The sequence below is a fragment of the Pocillopora damicornis genome, chromosome 4, assembly GCF_964200805.1.
Source record: "Pocillopora damicornis chromosome 4, jaPocDami1.2, whole genome shotgun sequence".
Classification (NCBI taxonomy): domain Eukaryota; kingdom Metazoa; phylum Cnidaria; class Anthozoa; order Scleractinia; family Pocilloporidae; genus Pocillopora; species Pocillopora damicornis.
The window spans coordinates 28,630,781-28,654,331 of NC_142673.1; the positions used below are offsets into that span (position 1 = coordinate 28,630,781).

At 37.8% G+C, this 23,551-nt stretch overlaps 4 protein-coding genes across 7 annotated transcripts in view; 1 reads left to right on the forward strand and 3 right to left on the reverse strand.

Annotated features, from left to right (window-relative positions):
* The window catches only part of LOC113682675 (E3 ubiquitin-protein ligase LRSAM1), a 96,336-nt gene extending 86,925 nt beyond the window's left edge, over positions 1-9,411 (reverse strand). The window contains exon 1 of the mRNA XM_089202843.1: positions 9,397-9,411. The gene's annotated coding sequence lies outside the window, so the exon portion shown is untranslated. The remainder of the gene's footprint in view (positions 1-9,396) is intronic.
* LOC113682924 (uncharacterized) lies at positions 1,485-8,865 on the reverse strand. 4 transcript variants are annotated; one of them, XM_089202854.1, is made up of 4 exons: positions 8,809-8,865; positions 8,542-8,590; positions 3,254-3,661; positions 1,485-1,848 (listed from the first exon to the last, which is right to left on the reverse strand). In XM_089202854.1, the coding sequence occupies exons 3-4, from the start codon at positions 3,640-3,642 to the stop codon at positions 1,800-1,802; spliced, it is 438 nt and encodes a 145-aa protein (XP_089058980.1). In that variant the 5' UTR covers positions 3,643-3,661; positions 8,542-8,590; positions 8,809-8,865; the 3' UTR covers positions 1,485-1,799. The 4 variants fall into 4 exon arrangements, with proteins under 4 accessions (XP_089058980.1, XP_089058978.1, XP_027055922.2 ...); XM_089202852.1 differs by lacking the exon at positions 8,809-8,865 and adding an exon at positions 6,243-6,339 and having other exon boundaries at positions 8,542-8,586; XM_027200121.2 differs by lacking the exon at positions 8,809-8,865 and having other exon boundaries at positions 8,542-8,681.
* A 1,999-nt stretch (positions 9,412-11,410) lies between the features above and the next one.
* LOC113682915 (uncharacterized) lies at positions 11,411-20,700 on the forward strand. The gene is made up of 10 exons (XM_027200102.2): positions 11,411-11,529; positions 13,657-13,987; positions 14,784-14,856; positions 15,419-15,526; positions 17,080-17,153; positions 18,175-18,223; positions 18,346-18,398; positions 18,731-18,803; positions 19,259-19,406; positions 19,576-20,700. Exons 2-10 carry the CDS (start codon positions 13,778-13,780, stop codon positions 19,844-19,846), a joined length of 1,059 nt encoding a protein of 352 aa, XP_027055903.2. The 5' UTR covers positions 11,411-11,529; positions 13,657-13,777; the 3' UTR covers positions 19,847-20,700.
* On the reverse strand, positions 18,592-23,488 carry LOC113682942 (DNA repair protein SWI5 homolog). Its single transcript, XM_027200132.2, has 6 exons — positions 23,325-23,488; positions 23,025-23,180; positions 22,692-22,728; positions 21,859-21,977; positions 21,079-21,170; positions 18,592-20,804 (listed from the first exon to the last, which is right to left on the reverse strand). Exons 1-6 carry the CDS (start codon positions 23,483-23,485, stop codon positions 20,740-20,742), a joined length of 630 nt encoding a protein of 209 aa, XP_027055933.2. The 5' UTR covers positions 23,486-23,488; the 3' UTR covers positions 18,592-20,739.
* Positions 23,489-23,551: the final 63 nt, after the last annotated feature.

Sequence of the window (23,551 nt, forward strand, 5' to 3'; positions counted from 1 at the left end):
TTTTTACAGATTTGCAATAAAGAAATAGAGATCACAGTCAACTTGTTTATGCCCTAATAGCGAAATGGTGCCAGTCGCGTCTTTAGCAGGTCGTAACTCTCGCGCGCCGCAGCTTATTTTGATCATATAAGTGGCTCTAATGGTGGCTTGTTAACAGCTATAATATCTTAAAGACATTCGAATTATGAATAAGCAAAAAGCGCACGTACATTCAACCATTACATGAGATAACATCGCAAAAGGAAAGGTAGTGGTTATTCATGGCGGTGAAAACATTTCAAATAAGCACCATCGTTTGTCTCACGATGTGATTGTTTCCGTATTTGATCGCGACGTTTCGACAACTTAGTTTGAGTTTTTTGGAAAGGTATAGGGTACGCATCACCTTTTGAACCATTATCTTTAGCTGTGATTGGTTTGTATAAACCTCTATGATTGGCGCATTTCGAGGAAGCGTTCCCTAGATAGTACGCTCCCGCATGGCTCTCCAGTTGTTGTGTTCCTTCCATGTAGTATTCATGCATCTGAGATTTCAACTTGACCGTCCCTGATGATGTTACTGGGGTGATTTCATGTGTGGATCGCGCTACATGAGTTGTTGTTTCCGGTTATAAGGAAAACATTTATAAAGAATCCACGAGTTTTAGCGAAGACTCATCCTTGAGTAAGTTCTACTAGTGAATTAGGGCATCTTGCCTGCCGGTAACGCTCGTGAGAATCAGATGTTTTCGCAATCAAAAATTCTGCTTAGCATAGACAACTGTTGTCCGCTTATTCCGTCATATCCAAATGATTCTTTGCTCTACAACTGGCCACTACCGCTTTTGAGTAATTTCACACTACTGGTTGATCGAATGTTTTAGTTTCTTGATTTCACCGACTTTTGAAATGACTACGTTAAACTTTTTAACATTCCCGGCACCAAGTTATCTGAAATTATTCTGCCATGAGCTACATAGAATGTGATTTGTTTAGTTACAAGGACATGGTAACCTAGAAGAAATATCATTGGAGCAGCGTGAACTAATGAACGACAGCACACAGTTTCATATTTTATCGCCGTTTATATCTTTTTTGTACATTATAATTTAGCACATATTTGCTTATAGTATAGCATATTATCGTATGGAAGGATTTACACTGAAAGCCGAAAGACAACACCTATTTATGTAGTTATGAATTTTACCCTTGGTTGATCTCCTATTTTCAATCGTGTATGCCAAAACCTTGGGCCAAGAGCCCGTTAATTTGCGAGGAATCTGGACAACAGACGTATGATCTGGCAGAGAGCCGCCATCACATCCGTTTTGCGTTCATTGAACGACAACTGATCCAAAATCCTCGAGATTTGTTTGTCCTAGGAGCCACTCTGACTTCAAACGTACCATAACCGAGCAAGCGAACAACATATGAGAGAAAGGGCCTCAATTCACCATAAGCAAATCAGAGCATCCATTTAAGGAACCAATAAAAACCAAAGACAATTATCAAGTTTATCTTTATTCTGTTGAGTTTCATACATCAAAAATCTCATTCTGTTGATGATAACCTTATTAATTCTAGACATACAAAGTGGATAAAATTTGAGTGACAAAACAAAAACAACGTCGATCTCCTCAATCAACAAAGTCCAGCAAAGCGCTACCTCACTCAGAACGTTCTCCTCTCTGGAAAGGAAGACATTATTCCCCAAACATAGCACAGATCCGTACCATAGAAATCGTCTGTGAAATCAAAGCGGTAATAATGAACTATTATGCCAGGAGTCACTTAACATTCTATACAACCAACTTCAGCTTCTAGTCTTGTTCCTCTGCGGACTTCACACTGCGAGCTTCACCTCCGAACCTACGATAGAAAGCAATTAACACTATAAATGAAGTCCAACCCTCATCACAATCAAAGCCAATAAAGAAATTTGTTTTCTTGTTATAGATAAAACTAAGACCGAAAGAAGGAACCCTCACCAAGCGACCAATCCACCTACCTAGTAAAGCTCTGATTCCGCGGATGAGCTGCAATTACAGAAAATCCAGGCTCCGACGGGATTTGAACCCGAGCCCTTCAGACAATAGAAAGTTTGGTTTTATCAATTGAAATGATAATGCAAATTGGCCAACGTAAAGAGTTTCCGAAGCTGACGTTTCAACCCTTAGCCTTTTGTCAGAGCGAATAGTTGTTGAACGCTCTAACCACTTGTTGAAAGTGAGCCAATTCAGTCCAATTTCCAATTTCTGAGATACGTAACTCAATAAACACAACTGTATATACCCCTGAGAACCTAGTTTTACGCGCAATCCGAGGAGACCAACGAGCAACACTCAAACAACGACAAACCCCAGTCGACGGCCGCATTTGAAGGAGTTTTTTTTTTTTTTTTATCTTTTATCAGGTTACAGTCTCTTTCTATAATTACACAAATACGATGTCCTTTTTATCTTCTATTAATACCCTCATCCTAAAAAATATGTACCCATAGAGTCCCCTAAAACACAAAAAGAAAACGGCGAATTGACCAACCATAGTAAGCATGGTTCCTTCTTTCTCAAATACAAAGAAAATCAGTGTAAATGAACAAAAATCATTAAAATGTGCATGTATCTATAATAAATAGACAAAATACGTAACTTTCCAGTTGTATCAAGCAATGCACACATCTCATTAGACGTTTTGATTTGTAGTATCGTTGCGTATTTTTTCCGAGATGTGCCCTATTTTGATGAGCCCGCAGGGTGAGTCAAAGCACAAACGAGTAAAAAAAAACCCTCAGCGATACCACACACCAAAACGTGTAATAGCCTATCTATCATCCAACTGCTTTGTTTTAGATGCATTTCTAAGAAGGCGGGAAAAGCGAAGTAAACAGAGAAACGGCTTGTGACAGGTCTCGCATAACGCTTGCGTTGGATTACAGTACAAAATAACCAACTTTCTAAATTAACCGGACAATACCGGGGGATATTTGTACTCGATTTGCGCGTTATTTGTTTTCTACGTTGTGCAGTGGATAATAGAGCTTGTTAAAGACAGTGAACGTTTTTATCAATAGCCAACGTTTGTAACTATCAGAGATCTATCGATGTTTAAGCACGAACACGATCAGCTCCAAATACCCAGTGGGCTTGGTATCGAAATGATCCTTTAACATCATCACTTTCGCTCAGAGTCATTGTCAGGGGTATAAGAAATTCTTGCCCGCCTGAAACGGGCTTTGCCGTGGACAAATTTCGGCTTCTCATCCATTGTTACTTGCCTGTCAAAAGAAAACAGCTTCTGCGGAGCGTTCACAGCGGTATCTACAAGTTGTCTCATCTTAGAAAGAGCAAAGTAGATTGCGCAGACAAAAGCAGATACTCCGCCTGCGATGCAAGCTGGAATGATTAGACAGGCCAATAACACTACTGTTGCCACGATAATGATCCCCCCTTCGATAACAACCAATAGGAAAACGCCCAAGGAAACGGACACAATCGTGAACCCCACATAGATCATCATTGGCAAAAATCCAATGACGAGAAATGCCGCCAGGAACAGCGTCATGAAAGGTCTGTCTGCGCCAAGTTGATTGAGCCCCAGCCAGTTAATAGCCCATTGGAGAACTTCACTCGTTCTGTGCTTAATGCAGCGAAGAATCTTTCCCATTGTACTGACTTGTGGATTTCTATAAAAGAAAATTAAGTAAACGCTAAGTGACTGGAATGTTCTTTGGGAGAAACACCCCCTTTCCCTCACTGGTAGAGGTATCACTGACACAATCTGAATAAACAGGAAAGACAAAGCGTACATATTTAAAAATAAATGCCGTTTTCGCGTCCTTCTGGCAAACTACTTAGAAAAGAACAAACAAATAAACGAGAGTTGAATTGCTACCTTGTCCGAACGTTATCTCTCGACAATGTCAATGAAATAAATGTTGAAGTGCACTAGCCGGCACGCACTGCAATGACACGCGACCAGAGACGTCTAAAAGCTCTGAGATTTTTCTGCAACACTGAAGAATGTTTTGGTCGAAATAGGAAGTTTCTTTTTGAACTTCATATGTCAATGAAAGATGAACACATCGTTATTGAAAGACAAACAGAGTAGCAAACTTTAAACTTAAAATAAAACCTGAAACACGCACTCAGTTGGAGCCATCGTCAAAGACATTATGTAATATAGAAAAACATATGAAATACCGGCACTTTCGTCAAGGGCTCGTAAAGAAATATGCACATACATCATACCTTTTCATGCTTTGAGCGTTGGTATAACGTATTCACTTTACCTGATATTAATACTTTTCAATGTTTTTGAGGTCTGTTAAACGTGAGTGAACAAAACTTAACGTGATAAGCAACCTAAGGGCATGCGCAGAGTACGCAATTGCCCGGTCTCCTGGGGCCCAAGACTAGTTTCAGCTCTTCCTCAAACAATTCCTTACCGATTGTTTTTGGCACTGCACAAAATCAGATCAACAGATAGACAATAGATCTTTAAGGGAGTTTAATTCGGTCAAAGTCGAACAGACATGGGAAAAAATGAAAAGGGATGCGCCTACATGACGAAATTAAGGAGCTGTGCAAAGACAGCACGCTTTTCGCAATGCTTATTTTTATGCAAACTTCATCCTTTCTCTTACTGAAAAAACTGAAAGGCGTGGAAATTGCTAAGATAACTAGAACGTTGTTCTTCTCCTTTTAATTCCCAAAATTTGTGTTTTTGCTAATTTACATTCCAATCAGTTTTCATAGTGAGCTTGCCAACTGTTGACGTACTTAAATTGCTTTTTTCTCTAGTTTTCTTTCTCTTTTTTTTAAAAACATATCCACTTGAAGCTGGTTCTTTTACTATAGAAAAGGAATCAAAGCACAATATTATAAGAAAGCAAGAGTCAAAAAGTGGAACAAAATTAATGAAAGCATTGCGTCGCCAAGAGAAAGACAGAGACCAGAAAACACGCCTCTTGCTGAATTTAAAGTTCTTAGTATATTAGTAAGCTAGAGGTTGTCATTTACTTAGATAATTAGAATTTTTCGCAATATATAAGTTAGCTTTACAGTAGCAAAATGGAACAAAACACAGTGAAGAGATCTCGCCTGTTTAACAAATTAAAAGAAGACTCTAAAAGTAATGTCTACATCGATCGTACGAAACGTTTTGTCAACTGGCACAAGTTAACCAGTTTTAAATTATATCTGTGCTGCTCCTCGTTTGTACAGATAGTTGAACGTGATCGATCTGAATAAAAATAACGTCAAAGAAAAGCCACACGCTTCCGCAAAACCCACAAAAATTTCCGGCCACATGGCGCTTAAGACAAGTTTAAACCGCAATTTTTATCAAGTATTTTGGCATCACACCAAATCAAACAAACAGATAGACAATGGGTCAAGCACACAGTTACAGTTGGTTTCGAACAGTTGAGGAAAGATATGGGAAAAATGGTTGACGGATACGCCCCCAAAATTATACTAAAGAGCTGTGTAAGGAAAATTAGTCTTAGCTTACGAGAAGGCAATTAAGCGAGCAATTCACAGTTACCACTGCATCCAGTACCTCGCACTGAATTGTAATATAATTATCAGTGACGAAGTTCGAATAAACTTCCGCCTGCTGTTCTTTTAAGTTAGTGGTCTTTTCTCCTGTTCAAGTCACTTTGCCTCAACATGTGATTGCCCATTGTTACAGTTCTGGTTGGTATATATAAATATATGTATATACTTATCTTTGAAGAAAGTTTTCAATTGACGCCAGTTCGTTTATGGAGAAATGAAAACAAAGCACCACACCATGGGATAGAAAGTGTCAAAAGATGGAGCAAAGAAATAAATTGATCAAAGACACGCCTCGAGCAAAGTCCATAATTCAACATTCAACTTCTTAAACTAGAAAGTATAGTTAGATAAGAGGGGCGTGCTTCGCTCGCTATAAATTTTCCTTTCAGAGTCTTTGCTGGTATTCATTCCACTTTGGATCCACTTTTCTCTTTTTCTTTTCTTTTTTTTTACTCAATATTCAATGTACCAATGTTTTTCACAATAACAAAAAGTAACGAAGCACAATGAAGACTTTTCGATAGTAAAAAAAAATGAATAAATATTCTCATCGCAGGCTTTTTACTTACGATTCAAAATATAAATTTGTTTCACATAGACAAATGGTAACGTAGCAGATGGAAGAGATCTCAACTGTTTAAAAATGATAATAAACAAATAAATATTCTTATCGTAGGCTTTAAAAAATACACTCATATATCATACCTTCTCGTGTTTTTATGCGATGGCATAACCTGAGAACGTATTCACCTTTAACTGATGTCAATGCTGTTAAGTGTTTTCAAGGTGAGTAGGATTTGAACTGAAGAGAAATAAGGTCACAAACAGACTTAACCCTCACGCGTCAGAAGAGGCTACCTCATTCGTACCTTATTCAAGTCTGGCCAATTGCTTTTTGGCACCGCACCAAAACAGACTAATCGACAGACAATAGGTTTTGAGAAAAAAGATCAAATTAGAGTCGAGAAATGACGAACAAACACGAGACAACGAAAAGTGCAAGGTACGTCTCTGCTATCGAATGAAAAACTGTGTCAATGACCTTTGGTCCTAGCTCACAGGCCTATTGTCTCGCACGCAGTTTTCATGCAAACGCCGACCCAACTATCAGTGATGAAGTTCGAATAATACAAAATGTTGCCTTTTCCTTTGTTTCTTAAAGTTTGTGGTCTTCAATGTTCACACCACTTTGTATCAATTCATGCTTGCCTAGTGATGACGTTGTTGATGTTTTCTTTCTTCGTAGAATAAATATTAAATTGAGGTTACTTTTACAATAGATACAAAGAAACTAAGCACAGCATTACGAGATAGTCAGTGTCAAAAGGTGGAGCGAACTGCATGAACGCATTGATTTTCTTAAAAACAAAAACAGCGATAAAAACACTCCTCCTGCATGAAATTAAAGAGCTAAGTTAAGTGAGTAAGTTAGCAAGCTACTATCATTTGACCAATAAAACTAGAGAGTATTGCAAAATAGGACTAACTACTATTTCGCATTACTGTTGCCCAAGGTTCTATATAATCTTGATTATTCGATATAAACATTAGTTCCTCATAAAAGGTGCGATCTTTGCTAAATGTTCGATTGTTGGCACCCAGCCTTCCCGTCGTGCGCTAAGACTGATCTTATTTCCGCCAAATTAAATGAGCGGCTTCATCTATTTCCAGGTTCTTTCACGTGTTTGACTTAAATAATTATATTTGCATGTAATCTTTGTATTCTATCATACCTCATAATTCATAAACGTTTCAAAAGAGTTTTTAAAATGTTCTTAAGATTATAGACGATAGGAAGGGTTCAAAGGTGTTCAAATGAAGTCTGGAGTATCCCACTTATCGCTTGTATATTCTTACTATAAGCTCACGAAATGAGGTTCGAGTACAAAATCTTTAGTACATGTCACTCGTAAAATAATCCATAGCATTCCACTCGGAAGCGTTGCATAACTAATGGTATTTCTGAATGGGCGTTTCCTCTTCATGTCCGCTCTTTCGAGCGAAAAAAAAAACGAGTCTTATTTCTCGTCTTAAAGTTATGCAACATTCTCACAAAACTTCAAGGGTTTAACCGAAATCTCGATACTTTTTAGGCAGTTCGTGGGCCAGCTTTCGATGCAGTTCCCGGCCATGCCACACAGTGTAAATACTTATAATTCTCTTAAATTGTTGTGCAAAAGTGCCGTGAAAACTTCATTCTAAAAGCAAGACAGAGCGCGGTCCACATAACAATTACTGAAAATTTGAAGTTAATTCGTGTTATCTTAGAAAGGAAGGACTGAAATTGTTCATATGACTCAAAGACTTTTGAATAAATCTCTATCTATTTTGCGTCTTGAAAACATTATCCTATTCCCTTCCTGTAAAATTTTCTCTGTATAGCTCAGCGTGTGGTGGAGGTGGTCATTTCCGCTCATTCGAGAAGAATCTATCAAACCATGGTTATCTGGCACGATCAAAAAAGAAACCTGGCTGCAGACAATGGCCATACGGATATCATGGCCTACTTTTGCCCAACTGAAAATCGTCTAAAATTTCCTTTAAAAAAATGTGACTCTGAAGGTTCATAACGGTGGATGAGACCTTTTCGCAACTAAAACTTTCGTAGAGACATTCAGTGTTCTTAATTTGTAACTTGAAACAAAATCTTGCCGACCTGATTTTAACTAATAAACAGTACTGGCTCACAACTTATCTAAACTAACCGCCGACACAGTTTCATTAATAATTACAGTTTCGTTACGCGATATCGCCGGTAGATCTGTCAATTCATATACTGTATCCAATATGCTAATGAATAACACTAAGAATTGGAGAAAAATCATATAGAAAAAGAGCTATTATTCTTGCACTGAACGGTGAAGTTACAGCGGGTCAGTTACGCAGATTAACTACATTAAGTACAATTTAGCAATTCACTTTAAAATCTTCTTCCGGCACTAATGCAAAAAATTAAACTTTGATTCCGACTGGATTTTGCAAAATACGAGAAAGACTTACTTACCAGCGGAAGAAATAAACCCAGATTGGTGACAAGAGACTCCTTGTAGATCCTTTGAAGTAAGAAGAAGTAACTTGTTTAGAGTCTGGAGTACTGTAATATACCAAGCCAAGTGACAGTTAATGAAAGTACCCAGATGAAGAAAAACACTTTTGATTCGCTTTTCGCAATCTGAACAATGACCTTGAATAGCCTCCTGGTGTCATTTGAAACTGATGCCGGCAAAGGATTTTTAAAAATAGTACAAGTTGTACGTATTTCTTCTACTACCTGAAACGAACTTCGACCATTGCACTGGCACGTGCCCCTGCACGAGTCACATCCTTTAAAACGATCTTTCTGACAAACTAGGCTATAACAGTTGTGGATCCTGCGGTGACAAACCATTCATTGACAGGTTTGACCAGGGTTCTGAGTGAAACCTCACAGTCCATGTAACGCTATGATAACGTGCAGCGTCTTTCTTGTGAGCATTGCACGGAACCTTCAAATTTTCCCAATTCGTCGAACTTAACATAACAATGCCACTTAGTTGTTATTCCTATAAATTCCTAAGGTGATCTATATTAGTTTAAGGTAAGCTCGAAATACCCAGATTTGTCACACACCAGACAAGTCTCGGTTAGATGCCATTGCCACTTTCACCACAGGCGGCCCAAGCTCACGTCTCGAGAAAAAGCCAACGATGAATTCATGAACGCGTCACGCGTTGTGTGACTCGGTGTTAAGTTACGGGAGGAACCGTTGAAAATTTGAACACGTTATAAGGCATAGTACGGGGAACGAAATATGGTCGATTTATAACGATAAATATTTCGAAATCTGAATATTTTACACGTAAAATCAATAAAAACTTACTCATGCCCTGTGTATCCGTCGAAGTTTCTAGCGATTTCTGCCGTTTTAAGCTTGCTTTACCATCACTGTTATCCATGTCAAAAGACATGGATAACAGTGATGGTAAAGCAAGCTTAAAACGGCAGAAATCGCTAGAAACTTCGACGGATACACAGGGCATGAGTAAGTTTTTATTGATTTTACGTGTAAAATATTCAGATTTCGAAATATTTATCGTTATAAATCGACCATATTTCGTTCCCCGTACTATGCCTTATAACGTGTTCAAATTTTCAACGGTTCCTCCCGTAACTTAACACCGAGTCACACAACGCGTGACGCGTTCATGAATTCATCGTTGGCTTTTTCTCGAGACGTGAGCTTGGGCCGCCTATGCTTTCACTTGAATTACATCACTACTATTATCATCTCTCTTTTCTCAACTAATAACTTACAAAAGAGCCGTAATCATGGCAAATAAGTCATGGACTTTTGCCAGTTGACGTTCAGAAATCCTTTCGTGTCGGAATTCATAAGATGTATCATTTTGATCTGTTGGCTAAAAGCCCAGGCAGGCGCTGGTACTGATCAAAGTTTGTGGTTTAGCCATTCCAAATGGCAACCCCGCCCTCTTAATCCTTCCCAAATATGTTTTTTTGGTGCACGGAAATTAGAAACGTCGGTAATGGTGGACCATTATGATATGGAAGTCGTGTTGCCACCATTCGACCAATGAATGCAATTGGCAAGCGACCAGTACTTGATAATGGAAACCGAATATCATTTTCCGAGTGGGACAGATCGTTGCCATCTTGGTCCACAGTCTAGAGAAAAAAAAATTATGGCGCGAAACGAAAGAGAAAAAAAAGACATGTAAAATGTGCACAGCTGACACAAATCACATCCAAGAGCTTCGCTGACAACAAGCACAAGGTTGTTTTCTCTGTCCCTTCATGTACCAGTAAGCTCTCTTGATTATTCTTTTACTTGTAAGTTCATCTCATACAAGTGTGTTCTGTCCAGCTCTAGAGGGTTCCATGGAGTACTCCATCATTTTAACCTCTCAAAAATTCAGCCGGAAACGGTTGACAATATAATACGAATTTCGAAGATTCCATGCACGGGAAGTTTCAATTTGTGTAACTGGAATATTTGAAGTCATAAAACGGTCATAAATCGTCTTTACTTTCCCCATTTCTTCCTTACCCAAGAATTATTCCCCCATGCTTTGGCGACTCTTGTCTGTTGAAAGCGAGACTAACCTAAGTGTTTTCTGAAAGCTCCGCTGGGTCCACCGGCCTTTGATTTGAGAGGTTTCAGTACATTTAGAAACAAAAATGAGCGTTCCACTCGAAAGTAAGAAGTATGGCTGTTGCACCGAACCATTGTTATCGGTAAAATGCTAGTTACAATAATTGCGAGAAGCTCTCTTTTGTCCAAAATACTTTCTACCGGCGAAACACCAACAACAGGTAAGGCAAAATCATTTTTTAACTGCACGTTCTCGTATCTAGTTCTCGTATTGAGAACTTTTTGGAAGAAATGCCGGAATAAAGACAACACAGAATAAGAGAGACAAATGATCAGCGTCCCGGAAAATCAAAATACAACCACAGAGTTAACTCTTCACAAAAATGCTGTAAAAAAAATTCTCAGATGTCAACATCTTTATGAGATAAAGATCTTTAGTGTGAACCTTGAACTTTGGACTCCGAGAAACAACAAATGCAATGCTTGTGATCTACTTGTGATCCTTATATTGAAACCAGGCAAGAAAAGACCAAACGACATAAACTGCTAACTTCACCAGTAGGACTATCAGGGGAACAGGCTATAGCATTGGCAAAGAATTCAAGACCAGCCTCGCTCAACTGACGAAAGCAGCGGCTGAACGCTCACTGTTGTTCTGGGGAGTTGTTCTGTTGCATAACCAAGGTTTCACTGACAAACCAAACGCCGCACTGAGGTCTCACAAACTTTAACCAGTTAAACAATAGGTGCGTAGGGAAAGACGATAAAATGGTCGTCTCTCTGATGTCTCTAGCTTTCCTTCTTTCGTCTTTCTTCAAAATACTCCATGACGAACTTTAGTTAAATCGTCGGCTGGAAATATCAACATTGACTAAGCAAGAGTTGTGCACATCGCGCCTTCAGGTGAGAGTTAAGTAAGAGGTTCCTAAACAGTAAAGGATAGCACAAGATGATTTGCCTTCTACTATCGTATACTAAGTGCACAGAATCACTAACCCAGGAAATGCGCTTCGCGTAAACATTTGAGCCAGAAAATAAGCTGTCTGTGTGATAGAGTAGAGCAGAGAACTGTCTTGGTGGTCTCTTAGTTCATCCCTTCCCATAGTGTTTTCATTTGTTGTGGAACTAAGCGCAAAACAGCTTGAACTCATAGATTGCGTCCTTCTCCTTACTCCAAACGACGCAAATTGATTTAACTTTTTATCGTCAGTGAGTTTACTTACGAGGAGGCTCTCTGAATGGCGCTACGGCACAAGCGGATTGTCGGCTAACATCCGTGGCCCGTGCTGTAGTGCTTATCAGAGCCAATCAGATTTCAAGGCTTGTATAACTAACCAATCAAGTTGCAAGAAAATGAAAGACAAAGAAGCCACCGCGTGGCAAAAAAACTTTCCTATTTCTCTTTCCGGTTCCACCTTTTTCGCAAATCGGCTCAGTAATAGATATAAGAAATATTCGCATTAACTAAAATCCTGTGTTAGGTGATTGTGTTTTGCGATTCAAAAGTGGATATAATGAAGTGGGTGGTAATTGAACTGAGTTGAGTGTAATTTTGGTTTGAAATCATTCCTAAGATTTCATTTGGGACTAGTTCGATTTTGAAATCGAGCGTATGATTTCAGACCCAATAACATACTTGGAAAAATTTCACTATTTTCATTGGCCGAGAAAACGTCCATTAATCCCAAACAGCGCAGAAATTTGAAATTGGGTGCAAAAAGTTGAAATTGAGGGCAAAAAGTTCAAACTGAGGGATTACAAATTGAAAATGAGTACAGAGTCTTGAAATTAACTTGGTTGAAAGGAGAGTCGCGAAGGCACAACTAAAATAGCTGAAAGGTCAGGGTCAAGAGAAAGTTGGACGATTAATTCAGAGTTTTCAGGGAGATCGCCAAGAAAAAAACAGGCAACAAAGCAAAAACAACTGGCGAAAAGTCTGGAAGTCTTGAGCTTCCAATTAAAGCTGTAACGTTAGTACACTTGAACTTCCCGTAAGAGACCACCCTAAATGTCAGGGTGGTCAGACCACAGGGAGTCTATATATTCTATGGGGTAATTTGCATATGGTGACCTGACCCTCTCGTCAGCACTTATTGAAACCTACAGGTTTATAGTAATGAGTTTAAGCGGCTTATTCAAGGGAAAAAATTCTAGAATCTATGGTGATTGTTTTGTATCTCGGGAGAAACATCCGGTAGCTCCAATTTTACGACATGTGTTGAAACAATTTTCAGTTTCCTTTAGTGAGAGATAAAGCCGATTGTCTGTCGAGTGGTCGCCTACGGGAGGTTAAAAAACAATTAAAAATTGCAAGCGCCTCCTGTGAGAGGCGGTCGCTTATGAGAGGCGGCCACTTTTACGAGAGGTTCCACTTATAGTATATTTGACTCGGAAACTTTTGGTATCTTGGAAAAGAAGTCGCTAACGAGAGGTGGTCGCAAAGGAAGGTTCGGCTATTGAAGAGTATGAACCGGAAGCCCTGAAAAAATTCTCGAGGAGATTCACGCAACAGTTTGCAAGAAAGAAGGGGAGGATCACAAGACTGTTAGCATTAGTGCAATTTTTTCCGCTTTAAACCAATACCCTACAGAGAAAGAGTAAAAATGTTCGATCACTCACAAGTCGAAGAAATTTGTTGAGGGAAAAAGCCTAACTTCTCCGCCGACAAGGCAAAGACAAGCGGCCGAATCAGTGAACCATGACACGAGATAAACACGACTAACTAAAAGGAAAAAACAGTCACATTTTTGCATGTGTATTAACGAGTAATCTCGTTTATTGCATTTTCTTTGATATAATGATAATACTAACCGATAATAGTAATAGGAAAACTATTCTTATGACAAAAACAGAGGTTGTAGAAATAGTAGCTGGCGTAAACGTTGCAAAGATAAGTCTCGGCTTTTTCTCAATAACGAGCTAACGCTCGAAACGTCAGCTTTTTTACTCTTTACGGTGGCTAATTTACGTTTTCAACCCAGTTGTTAACACTAAATTACCTACTTTTTCTTTTGTCCTACGATTACAAAGTCCAGTCCAAGTTTCGTATTAGGGAACGAAAGCGAGGCTCGTTGTCAAGGGTCTCGCCGAACGACAAGATGGAGTCTAAATGGTACACAGAGTAGTAAACTAAACTTGAATAGTTAGCGCTATGGATCTCATAGATTTAATTGGAGACTCCAGAACAGACAGCCTGCCAGCTGGGTTCTTACGCTCGATTAAAATAAAGTACAAACAAGAATCGTCGCGAGTGTTCCCGCCAGGAACTCCGTATCATTCTACGGACCTCACTGATAAAGCTCCTCATCTGAAGCATGGAAGTCAAAGAAGTGGCTCAGCAGCGAGCAATATTTCTGCACCGGTAGGTTGTTAAATCGCTCGTAACTTAATTTTCGTGCAAGAAAATCTGGGTGCGTGATCTGCTTTTAGCCCCACGCCGCACAATATTCTTGTATTCAGCGAAAACGCAGCTCATCTTCATTTGTTTACAGTAGAAATTCACGGGTCACTACGTTGAGGTCAACTAAGAAAGGAGTCAAATTACGAGTGCTTTAAGGTCTCTCAGTTTTTGCTTTCGGTTTCTCTTTTCATTCATTCTAAATTAACAGCTACATGCTCATGATCTGTGTGCTACATTTTCGTGTGACTCTATGAAATCATCTTACTCATTAAAATTGAATGAAATTTCACAATGTTGCTAATCTTATGACACGTAGTTGTTTCACGACTCTGGGTAATTTACCAAAAAATGAAAACTCTTGATTTAAGTCTTTCTAGAAGAATTGGATATAAAAAAATTTCTGCGAAATGTGCTGGAAAAAAATTCCCTATCCTTGATGATCTTAATTTATCAAGATGGTATTATTGGGTAAATTCGCTATGAATAATTAATAGGTTTATTCTGGTGCGAAATCCACTGTAGGAGAGGCTTTTTTAATAAAAGATAAGTACAACACCTCTTTAGCTCTCTGGCAGCTAGCAAGGCCAATATGTTACATTTTAACAGGCAGAGACTGCAGTTGCAGTCTCTGCCTGTTAAAATGTAACATATGTATATGATATATGTATATGACTTGGTATACAATTAGCTTCCTCACATTCTTAAAGGTTCCACAATCTCCACATGTAATCACCCCATATAACAATTACTTTTTTAGAGTTTTATGGCATGGCGTGTGCCATCACGACTGATTCAACAGCGTAAACTCGAGCAGCCCCCTCCATCAGCAGGTAAGATCATGTTGAAGTTGAAAAACTTTGTCACATGGACAGATTATTTTCTATCTTGGTTTTTTTTGGAGGGGTGGAGAGTGTTTGGGCATGATTTTTTTGCATTTAGATGTTCTTCTGAGAAATGATACTTATGGCTGAGAAAGTAAATTTTTATGTGACAAATGAGCATGAGGTCAGTTTTTCTTTTAGATGCTTCATGTTTATTATTATTATTATATGGCACGGTAGTCTAAAAGTAAATCTGAGCATTCTGATTGTTTCTCACTTGGTGCGTATTTTGCCATGTGGACCATTTCCACAGAAATGTTCATGAGATGTGGATTTTTGGTCTCAAAAGCCAACAAATTCAAAATAAACAAGTTTTGTGTGAAAAACAAGAGCCTTATAATAAGCTGCTTGATACTAACCTCACTTGATAAAGCTGTTCTGGGAAATATTGTCCCTTGGTCTATACCACCATGGCCCCTGGCCAATTTCCCTGTACAGCCCTCTAGCTCAGTTGCTATGTAAAATTATCCAAAAAATATGGATTTTGAATTACTTTTTTTATTAAAAAAAGGTGGATTTAATGGGCAGAGACAGAAGTTAGGGTCCCGAATGTCTGTACTAAGTGAACAGTCCCATGGTAGTAAACAACTTCAACCACTCTCCAGAAGAAAGGCTGATTGTAAGTACAACTTAAAAGTACTGTTAACCCTTGACACCTTGACATTATGTATATTCTCCATACAGTTCCCAATACATTTCCTAAGGTGCTGACAAGGAGAATTTGTTCACCAATCAAAAGCTTCTTTAGTTGCTAGTCATGACGTTCATGTGTGATTAAGGGGGCTCCATAGGGTTTTTTGGCCACACAAGATCTGGGTGCATACATAGCATGAGCTTTAAAAAGTGTCAACATGCAAAACAAACAAGTTGGATCAGTACAATCACAAGATTGTTATCTGAAAAGGCGTGTTAAAAACAGTTTAACACAATACAGTTTTTATGTGATGGAATATAGGGTTTCCAGCAACCACACCCATAATATTCTTAGGCCTTCTACACCTGAAAAAAGGTCAGCCAAAAGGTAAACACTGTGGGAAAGATTGCCAAAAGGCAACAGATTCAAAATTCTATGCATGCTTAGATACCGATCTTGGTGAAGTTCTATTCCATTACATAATGCTTTGGGAGAAAAGAAAAAGGGAACTTCCCAGTAAGATTTATTGCATCTCCTTCTGTGGAATTTCCTAAGATTTGCTGGACCACTAAACATATTTGTGCCCTTCGTAGTGCCTACTGAAAAAAGTCATAAGACCAAATTTGAGATGGAAGAAGAAACACAAAACTGCAAATAGCAAGGAAACTGCATTTGTAACCCCTATTTTTTGGGCTTTTAAATTATCAGCAGGACAATTGTCACAAATTGTAAAAATTTTAAGAAATTTCACTAAAACAAATTTAAGAAAATCAAAGGCAAAGACAAATTATTGCTGGCGAGGGCCGCCCTTTGTGGAGCCTTAGCCTAATAATGAAAAAAAATTTTGATAATTTTTACTACAGCAAAGGTAGTCCAAACCTTGCTCATTACCTTTTGATGGCTTTTAGTGACCTTGAAAAGCGAAATCACAAAATTTTTTTAGAAAAACATTACACTAGGGTGCACACCAACATTGAGCAAAAACCCTCTGAAGCCTCCTTAACAGGTGATATTGTGAGGAGAAATTAGACACTGGTAACTCTAAGGGTTAAATAAGTAGAATCTAAAAACCTATAGGAAACAGCAGGATGCGAGTGTAATTTGACAACATTTTACAACTCTTGAAGTGACCAAAAATCATAAAAAGTACAAAGCAATTCTTGAATTTCTTTGGTTAACAATCTTCTTAAAAAATCACTGTGCAATACTTCCTCGAATTTTCTTTGGGGCACTTTACTTGAAACACTTTTCAGAAGTCTTGAAAGTTTTTCTTTTGCTGATCTTTTTATATATTAACAGTGTTGACAAATGAACAAATCTTTATGTCTATTTTATACAAATGTAGAACTTTCACCTTACATAACGTGCTTTATCTTTAAAAGCATAAATTGGAGAATTCAATTGTACAGCAATATTATGTTTATATCCTGTTAATGCATTTGTAATTGAACATGTATAATAGAGATAGAAATATAAACAAAATAGTGCTACCATGGGAAGACAAGCTATTTCTAATTTTTTTTTTATGCAATACATAGTGCCAAGGCTGCAGTCTGAAGCTAACTGCTTGAGAAGAAGTCCCTTGCAAAGGCAACTCACACCAGCAGCTCCTGTAAGTGGCACTCAGTAATTTGTTTCCAAATAGCTGTAGATAACTATTGTCAAACCTGGTAGCCAGGGGAACTATGAAGCCTATGACTATTGATAGTTGTCAAGAGAAATAGAGTAGTGTGGTGGTTACCTTACTGCACTAACAATCATGATCATAGGAGTGGGTTTGAGCTCTGGTGGGGTCATAGTGTTGTGAAATTTGACAAGACACTTTCCTTGCAGTCCAGGTACATAAAAGGAATTTACACTCTTAACCTTTGAAATATTTACTAAACCTGAAATAGTGCAGAGGAAGGGATGATAGTGAAGGGAAGGGGAGGGGAGGGGAGGGTGCCTGTGGTGGGCAAGAAAACCATTCAAGAGGGGCAAAGAGACTCAACACAAATTTATGTACTTAAGAAATTATTGATAATTGGCAACTTTGCTCTGAGACTGAGATCTTACTAATATAAGAAACTCTGCAGGGATAAAAGCAAATGAATAAAGGGGGTAAGTTTTTAAAGAAACTGTGGTGCTGCGTCTGTGGGAGAGTATAACAGGGTAATTTAGTATTATTAACTGAGATGATAATGTAAATTGACCATCATAAAGGGTTTCAAAGGAGGCAAATTTATGTTATCAACCCATTTGTTAATACTAAATTAACCTGTTAGGGATTAAAGCACCCAACTTGTAAATGATATACAGTGGGCAAATACATTGTAACTGTAATAATAACAGATGTTACATTTACATGACGATACCAGATACTTGCCTCTCAACAGATGTTACATGTATGTGGCATGTAAATTTCAACTTTAAGGTTACTCTAGTTGGTTTGGTTAACTTGGAATTTTAAGAGTTACATGTAGCTCCTATTTGTGAAATCACTTTTGGAACTTTTATTTATAAGTCAGCAAATATCAGTATAAGCAAGAGGTATCTATGAAAAACAATCTCTCTTTTCGCCCAAGCTCAACTACAACTCTGTAGTAATCTCTTTGAGCAGATTTCAGTCAACACTTCTTTCTTATTCAATACAGACTTCACTGCCAGCAATGGGAAAATCTTCTCAAGAGCCTGTGAGCCAAGGTACATATATATCGTAGGCAGTTCTGTGCCAAGTTTTTTATCAAGTACACTTTTTCAGTTTCCACAACTTGTAATGTGATGTGTATCTATTATTATGTTAAATTGGTTACACATCTTTCCAGACAAGAATCTTCCACAAGAACTGGAAAAGGCAAAGGACATGGCCATTGAAAAGGTAAAGTAGAGCCTTGGTCAATTTGGTAAACATTTGCCCACAGTTTAGAGAATGACATGACTACACTGCTGGCCATCCAAAGGGCGACAAGCAATACTCTTAGTTTATTACAGAGTGAAGAGTGAAACAAACCATGTTTCATTTTTTCAGCCAATCTAATGTTTTAAAACAAATATCAACTGAAAACATATTGTGAAGGAACATAAACATTGTGCAGATGCAGTTTTATTATATTTCTTGTGCATTAGCTTAATTATTTGTATATTGCTGATGTTTCCTGGCTCCTTATTTTACTTTTTTTTATGTTTTTAACCATATTGCTTTCTTTGCAGTCAATCAAGAAGACAATTCATCCCCAGTCACTGGAGGCAGTAGATAAATGGTTGAAAACAGCCACTGACAAAGGTTTATTTGAATGAGAAAATGCATGCAATTACTTTATAAAGATAATCTTAGACAAATTAAAAACTGAGGCATAGCACGCTTTGTATTTTTCACCGCCTTGAAAAATCTCAGAATTTTTTATACGTCTTTTTCTGTTGTGACTTTAATTGCAGATACTCTTTGCAGATAAACTCATCACTTTTCATCTCAACCATTGTGGTCAATATATGATTTATATGTATTGTGAGATACATTTTAATTCATACTTTTCCTTAGTGTTTCACTAAGGCTTTATCACATTTTGTTTTGACCTTAGTGCAAACAAGAGAACACTTTGTGCCAAAAAAAATAGTGCAAAATGTCTCAGTCAACAGTTTGTTTCTCATAAACCAGCTTTTGCACCAAACAATCTGCAGAGCATGAAAATATGAACTTTCGTGCAGATAGATTGAGTGGGTTTTTTATTTGATTGACAGAACGTGACCTGGCCTTGAAATTCTTCAGTACTTTGTCTGGAGTTAAGGCAGACAAGATGGACTCACTGGGCCTTAAAATAAATCATGACCACACAGAGGGCAACTATGATGGAGGAAGAATCGAGGAAGCTCTTGAAGCACTGGCTAGGTAAGGCTGCATGCAAGTAAATTTTAAACAGACCTTTATGTACAGTATTTTAAAAACTAACTTCACTGTTTGCTCTGTAACTATCAGGATATATAGTCAATTAATAATCCTAACTACAAATTACCTATACAATTTAGAGATTCACTGCCACTTTACTGTTGTTTCATAGAGAAGGCACCATTGCATCTCGTGGTAAGCTGCTATACAATCCAAAGCGAGCTCCAGACATTACCAAACAGTCATATTACCAGAAAGCTCGGCAGCGGCTACCAGGTCATGTTAGGCAGCAGTTTCAGACATGGCATCATCTTCCTGTTTACAAAGTACCAAGTGATGCTGCCATAAACAAAAGTTCCATGTTCACACAGCCACACAGGGCCTATGGACGGCATTTTACCATCCATCCAGAGTGGGGACTGCACAAACCTATTGTGTTGTAAAAAAAAAAATACTTTCAGATTAGGGTAAACACTGAATTACTTTGCTTTGCAATGCCATTCAAACTATCAAGTTTAGGTTTACCTTCTAAGATTTTTTTTTTGAGCCATAAGATTATCAATCATTTTGCAGACCTCCTTGGAAACATGTAAAATGTTTCAGTAGGTTTAGAAGGTTATGATCTGACTATAGATTGGAGGGATTAAATCCTTGTTTTGTTATTAAGCTCTCAGATTTCTGGTGTGGTAATAATTGGCAGCAGCATGAAAAGAAAATGCAAGTTTACCTACATGACCTTCAGATTTGGGTTTTGTTATTGAAATGCACAGTAAAAACAGCAGAACGATTTTCATTTGGAAAACAAAATTAATTCACAAAGTTAGTTTGCAATTAACTTTCCATCTCTATTAGGTGTGTGACCACTTGTTGTGTGAGCATGATGGTGCAAATGGGTGTTGGTTGGTTAATAGAACTAACTGTACATTCAATTTTATTCTACATAATGAATAGGCCTAATATCTATTCTCTTTGAAAGAAATGAAAAGCAAATTCAAATGGCAACCTTTTTTAAACAAATTTAATGATGGATCCAGGCTTTCTAATCATATTTGAATAACTATGTGGAAGTTGTGTGTCATGTGTGATCTGTTTGCCTTTTATTGGAAAGTTAAGGACCCAAACAGGTTGTCTCTCCTGCCTGAAAAAGCTGTGTACCCTTGGTCCATTAAAATGCTTATCTAGCAAATCATGACAAAGAACACTGCAACAGAGTGGGAGGGGAGCAATTAGTGTTATAGATGTAAATTGTAAAAGAGGTAGCATGAGACAAATAGAGAGGCTGTAAACATTGTGTATATTAAGTTGTTGTGATGTGGTTAAGCCACCTGATTTTCAACTAGTCATCGGTATCCAGTCCAAATTCCTGATACTTAGCTCTTGTTGTTGTCCCATCTATTTCAGCTGTGAATAAATGAGAACAAAAAAAAACCACTGGTAATGACCTCTTCAATGTCTATATGGTTATCTGAATGGGTCAAACATGTAACTGTTAGCATCAGGAAACACAAATTAAGATAAAAGTTTTAGTTTTCTTAACTTAAAGAGAGAACTTTGCAGACTTGATATTACTTACTCCATCAAACAATTTGTAACTGAGGAGTAGTGCCAATTAAAGCACTTGAGCACATGTGCTCATCATCCAGTATGTGAAGAAATTCAGATTAATTCTTTATACCTAATTTTCCAAGGAGAAGTTGCCCCACATCTTTAATTTCATTGTACTCATGAAGCATCTGTATGTGCTGCTGAAGCTCTTCTTCACTGTACCTGATATGACATGAGTGAGTAGTTTCAATAGGCAATCACCTTAAGAAAGGGTTCAGATTTACCCTTTACACCCTAACATCAGTATACATATTCTCCATGGATAGTATTCTCCATACATCTCTTAGAGTGCCAACAATGAGAATCTTTTTTTTTTAACAATTAACCCTTTAACTCCCAAATCTGATAGTCAGTTCTCCCCTCCAGCTACTACATATTTCCTTTTAAATTAGTTACAAGAGTTTGGTGTTAGATCAAGAAAACAACTTCTATTTGATATGTTTGAGTATACTCACTACCTGTTTGCTGGATAATGTATAGATATTGTGGGGAGAAGTTACATGTTAATCACTTGTGGGAGTAAAAGGGTTAAGAGCTTCTTAAGTTGTAATCATTCCCTTAATTGTTACAACTTTAATGTTTGATTCAGGGTGATACTGTTGGGAAATATTAGATATTTATTGCTCTTCAGGGTTTATGTGTGTCAATGACAAAACTTCATGTAAGGTGCTAAAGCAGTTTTCACACAGATGAAACAGATTGAGTATGTTGATTTTCATTTGGCATAATAAAGTAAAATTTGATTTATGCACAGCTCAAGAAGAATTGATGGTGAGTCTTGCATTTGAAGGTACTTTACACACCACAATCATTGTTCTTTCATCCTACCCACAAACTCAGGTACACTTACTCTTCACTGAGGTCTTTGATCTCTTTGTCCAGAATCTCTAACTTGGCTTTTAAAGTTTCAATCTCTTTAACCAAAGATGCTTCATCTTCAAGAGATGTAGTCTGCCGTCTCATTTGAAGCTGAAAGATCGATTTTAGATAAACATTTTAGCTATATACGGTACTAGGTCCTCGGTGTTATTGAGTTTGTGCAACTCTCATTGATCATCACTTTTGCCCCGTGTATTTTACTCCTTAAATAAATCTAAAAGTACATGTAAGGTACATCTTTTTTATACGAATGTATAATTTTGAGGCTGAGGCTAAACATTCTTTTTTTTCTTGTGCTTGGAGCATAAAAATGTTCTTCACATGTTCTCAAAGTTGTAAGGTATAGTATTTCAAAAAATCAATTCAGATGTGTCCAGACTAAGTTCAGCTACATACTGACTTGTACTTCAGTGTATTATGCAATATGAAAACCACATTGTAAATGTTAAAAGAGGCCCCTAAGTTTGTGAGTTAATTGTTCTGTTAGAAAAAAGTGTTACATTTTTTTTTATCTTATCTAAACTTCTCACAAAAAAATAGCAAAATAAAGACATTCTTCACTGGCTCTCAGCCTGGTTATATTCTAAGTATGTTATTCAATTTAGGTTACTCTCGGCCAGAACTTTCTTATCAAAAAGGTTCTCACTAAAAAAAAGTAAAAAAAATTTAATTCTCCACAAAATTCGATACATTTCTTTATTAAATGTCACAGTAACCTGGGCATTAAGGTATGGTGTGTACAGTAAGGAGTTGTTCATGTTGATTTTAATCATAAGTGGTAACAAAAGCATCCTAGCTACTTACAGGTGACTTAAATGGTTGCCTTAACTTAGAGCTGCTTCTGCAAATAGACAGAGGAGTCTGAACTGTTAACATTGCATAATTATTATATTACCCTCACAGCAAGCAAACAATGAAATCAAGCCAAAAGACTCCACACAAACTTACAGAACATAGCCTTTCCTAGTGTCTAGTAGTTACTAAGTCTCTTATTTCGTACCGCTGTGGACAATGATTGGAGAGAAAACAACTTGTCCGAAAACGGATCAGGAATATCTGTTCAGTACTACTTTCACCCAGTTTCAGGCTTTCCTTTCATGAATATCATCAATCTATGGAAATAATCATGTAGTTCACCTAAAGGGTTGTTTCCTGAATGCTCCTGGAGTTGTGTTCGTCAGCTGCGTTGGAGTACTAGCGATATTTCTTGTTTTGAAGTTACACTCTCCATCACCGTCTACAGTATTCAGAGAGTAAATTTGGGTCTCTGCTTCTGGGTTACGGTGACCATATCTACAAGGAAACGCATCAAAACAAAATGAATCTTTTTTCGCAGCGAGATTTACGACATGATCGATGCAACAGCTGTTCGGTAGCCGCACACGGCTATTAGCGAGCCTTAGAAAAATTAGCCACAAGCAGATGATGAGAGCTTACATATTTTGTCGGCCTTCCAAACATCGTATTACTTCCTCGGGTTCTTGAGATGACAGTGAAGACAATTCAGTTACTTCTGCGGGAGTAAGCGATCCTTTTCTCGCTTTCAAAGTGTTTAAATCACAATCTTCTGAATTTTCCTTTACCGCGCTCGCCGCCATTTTGTAAATACCGCGGATGAAATGTGCCTTTTGATTGGTTGAAGAATTTCTGAGACAGCGATTTAA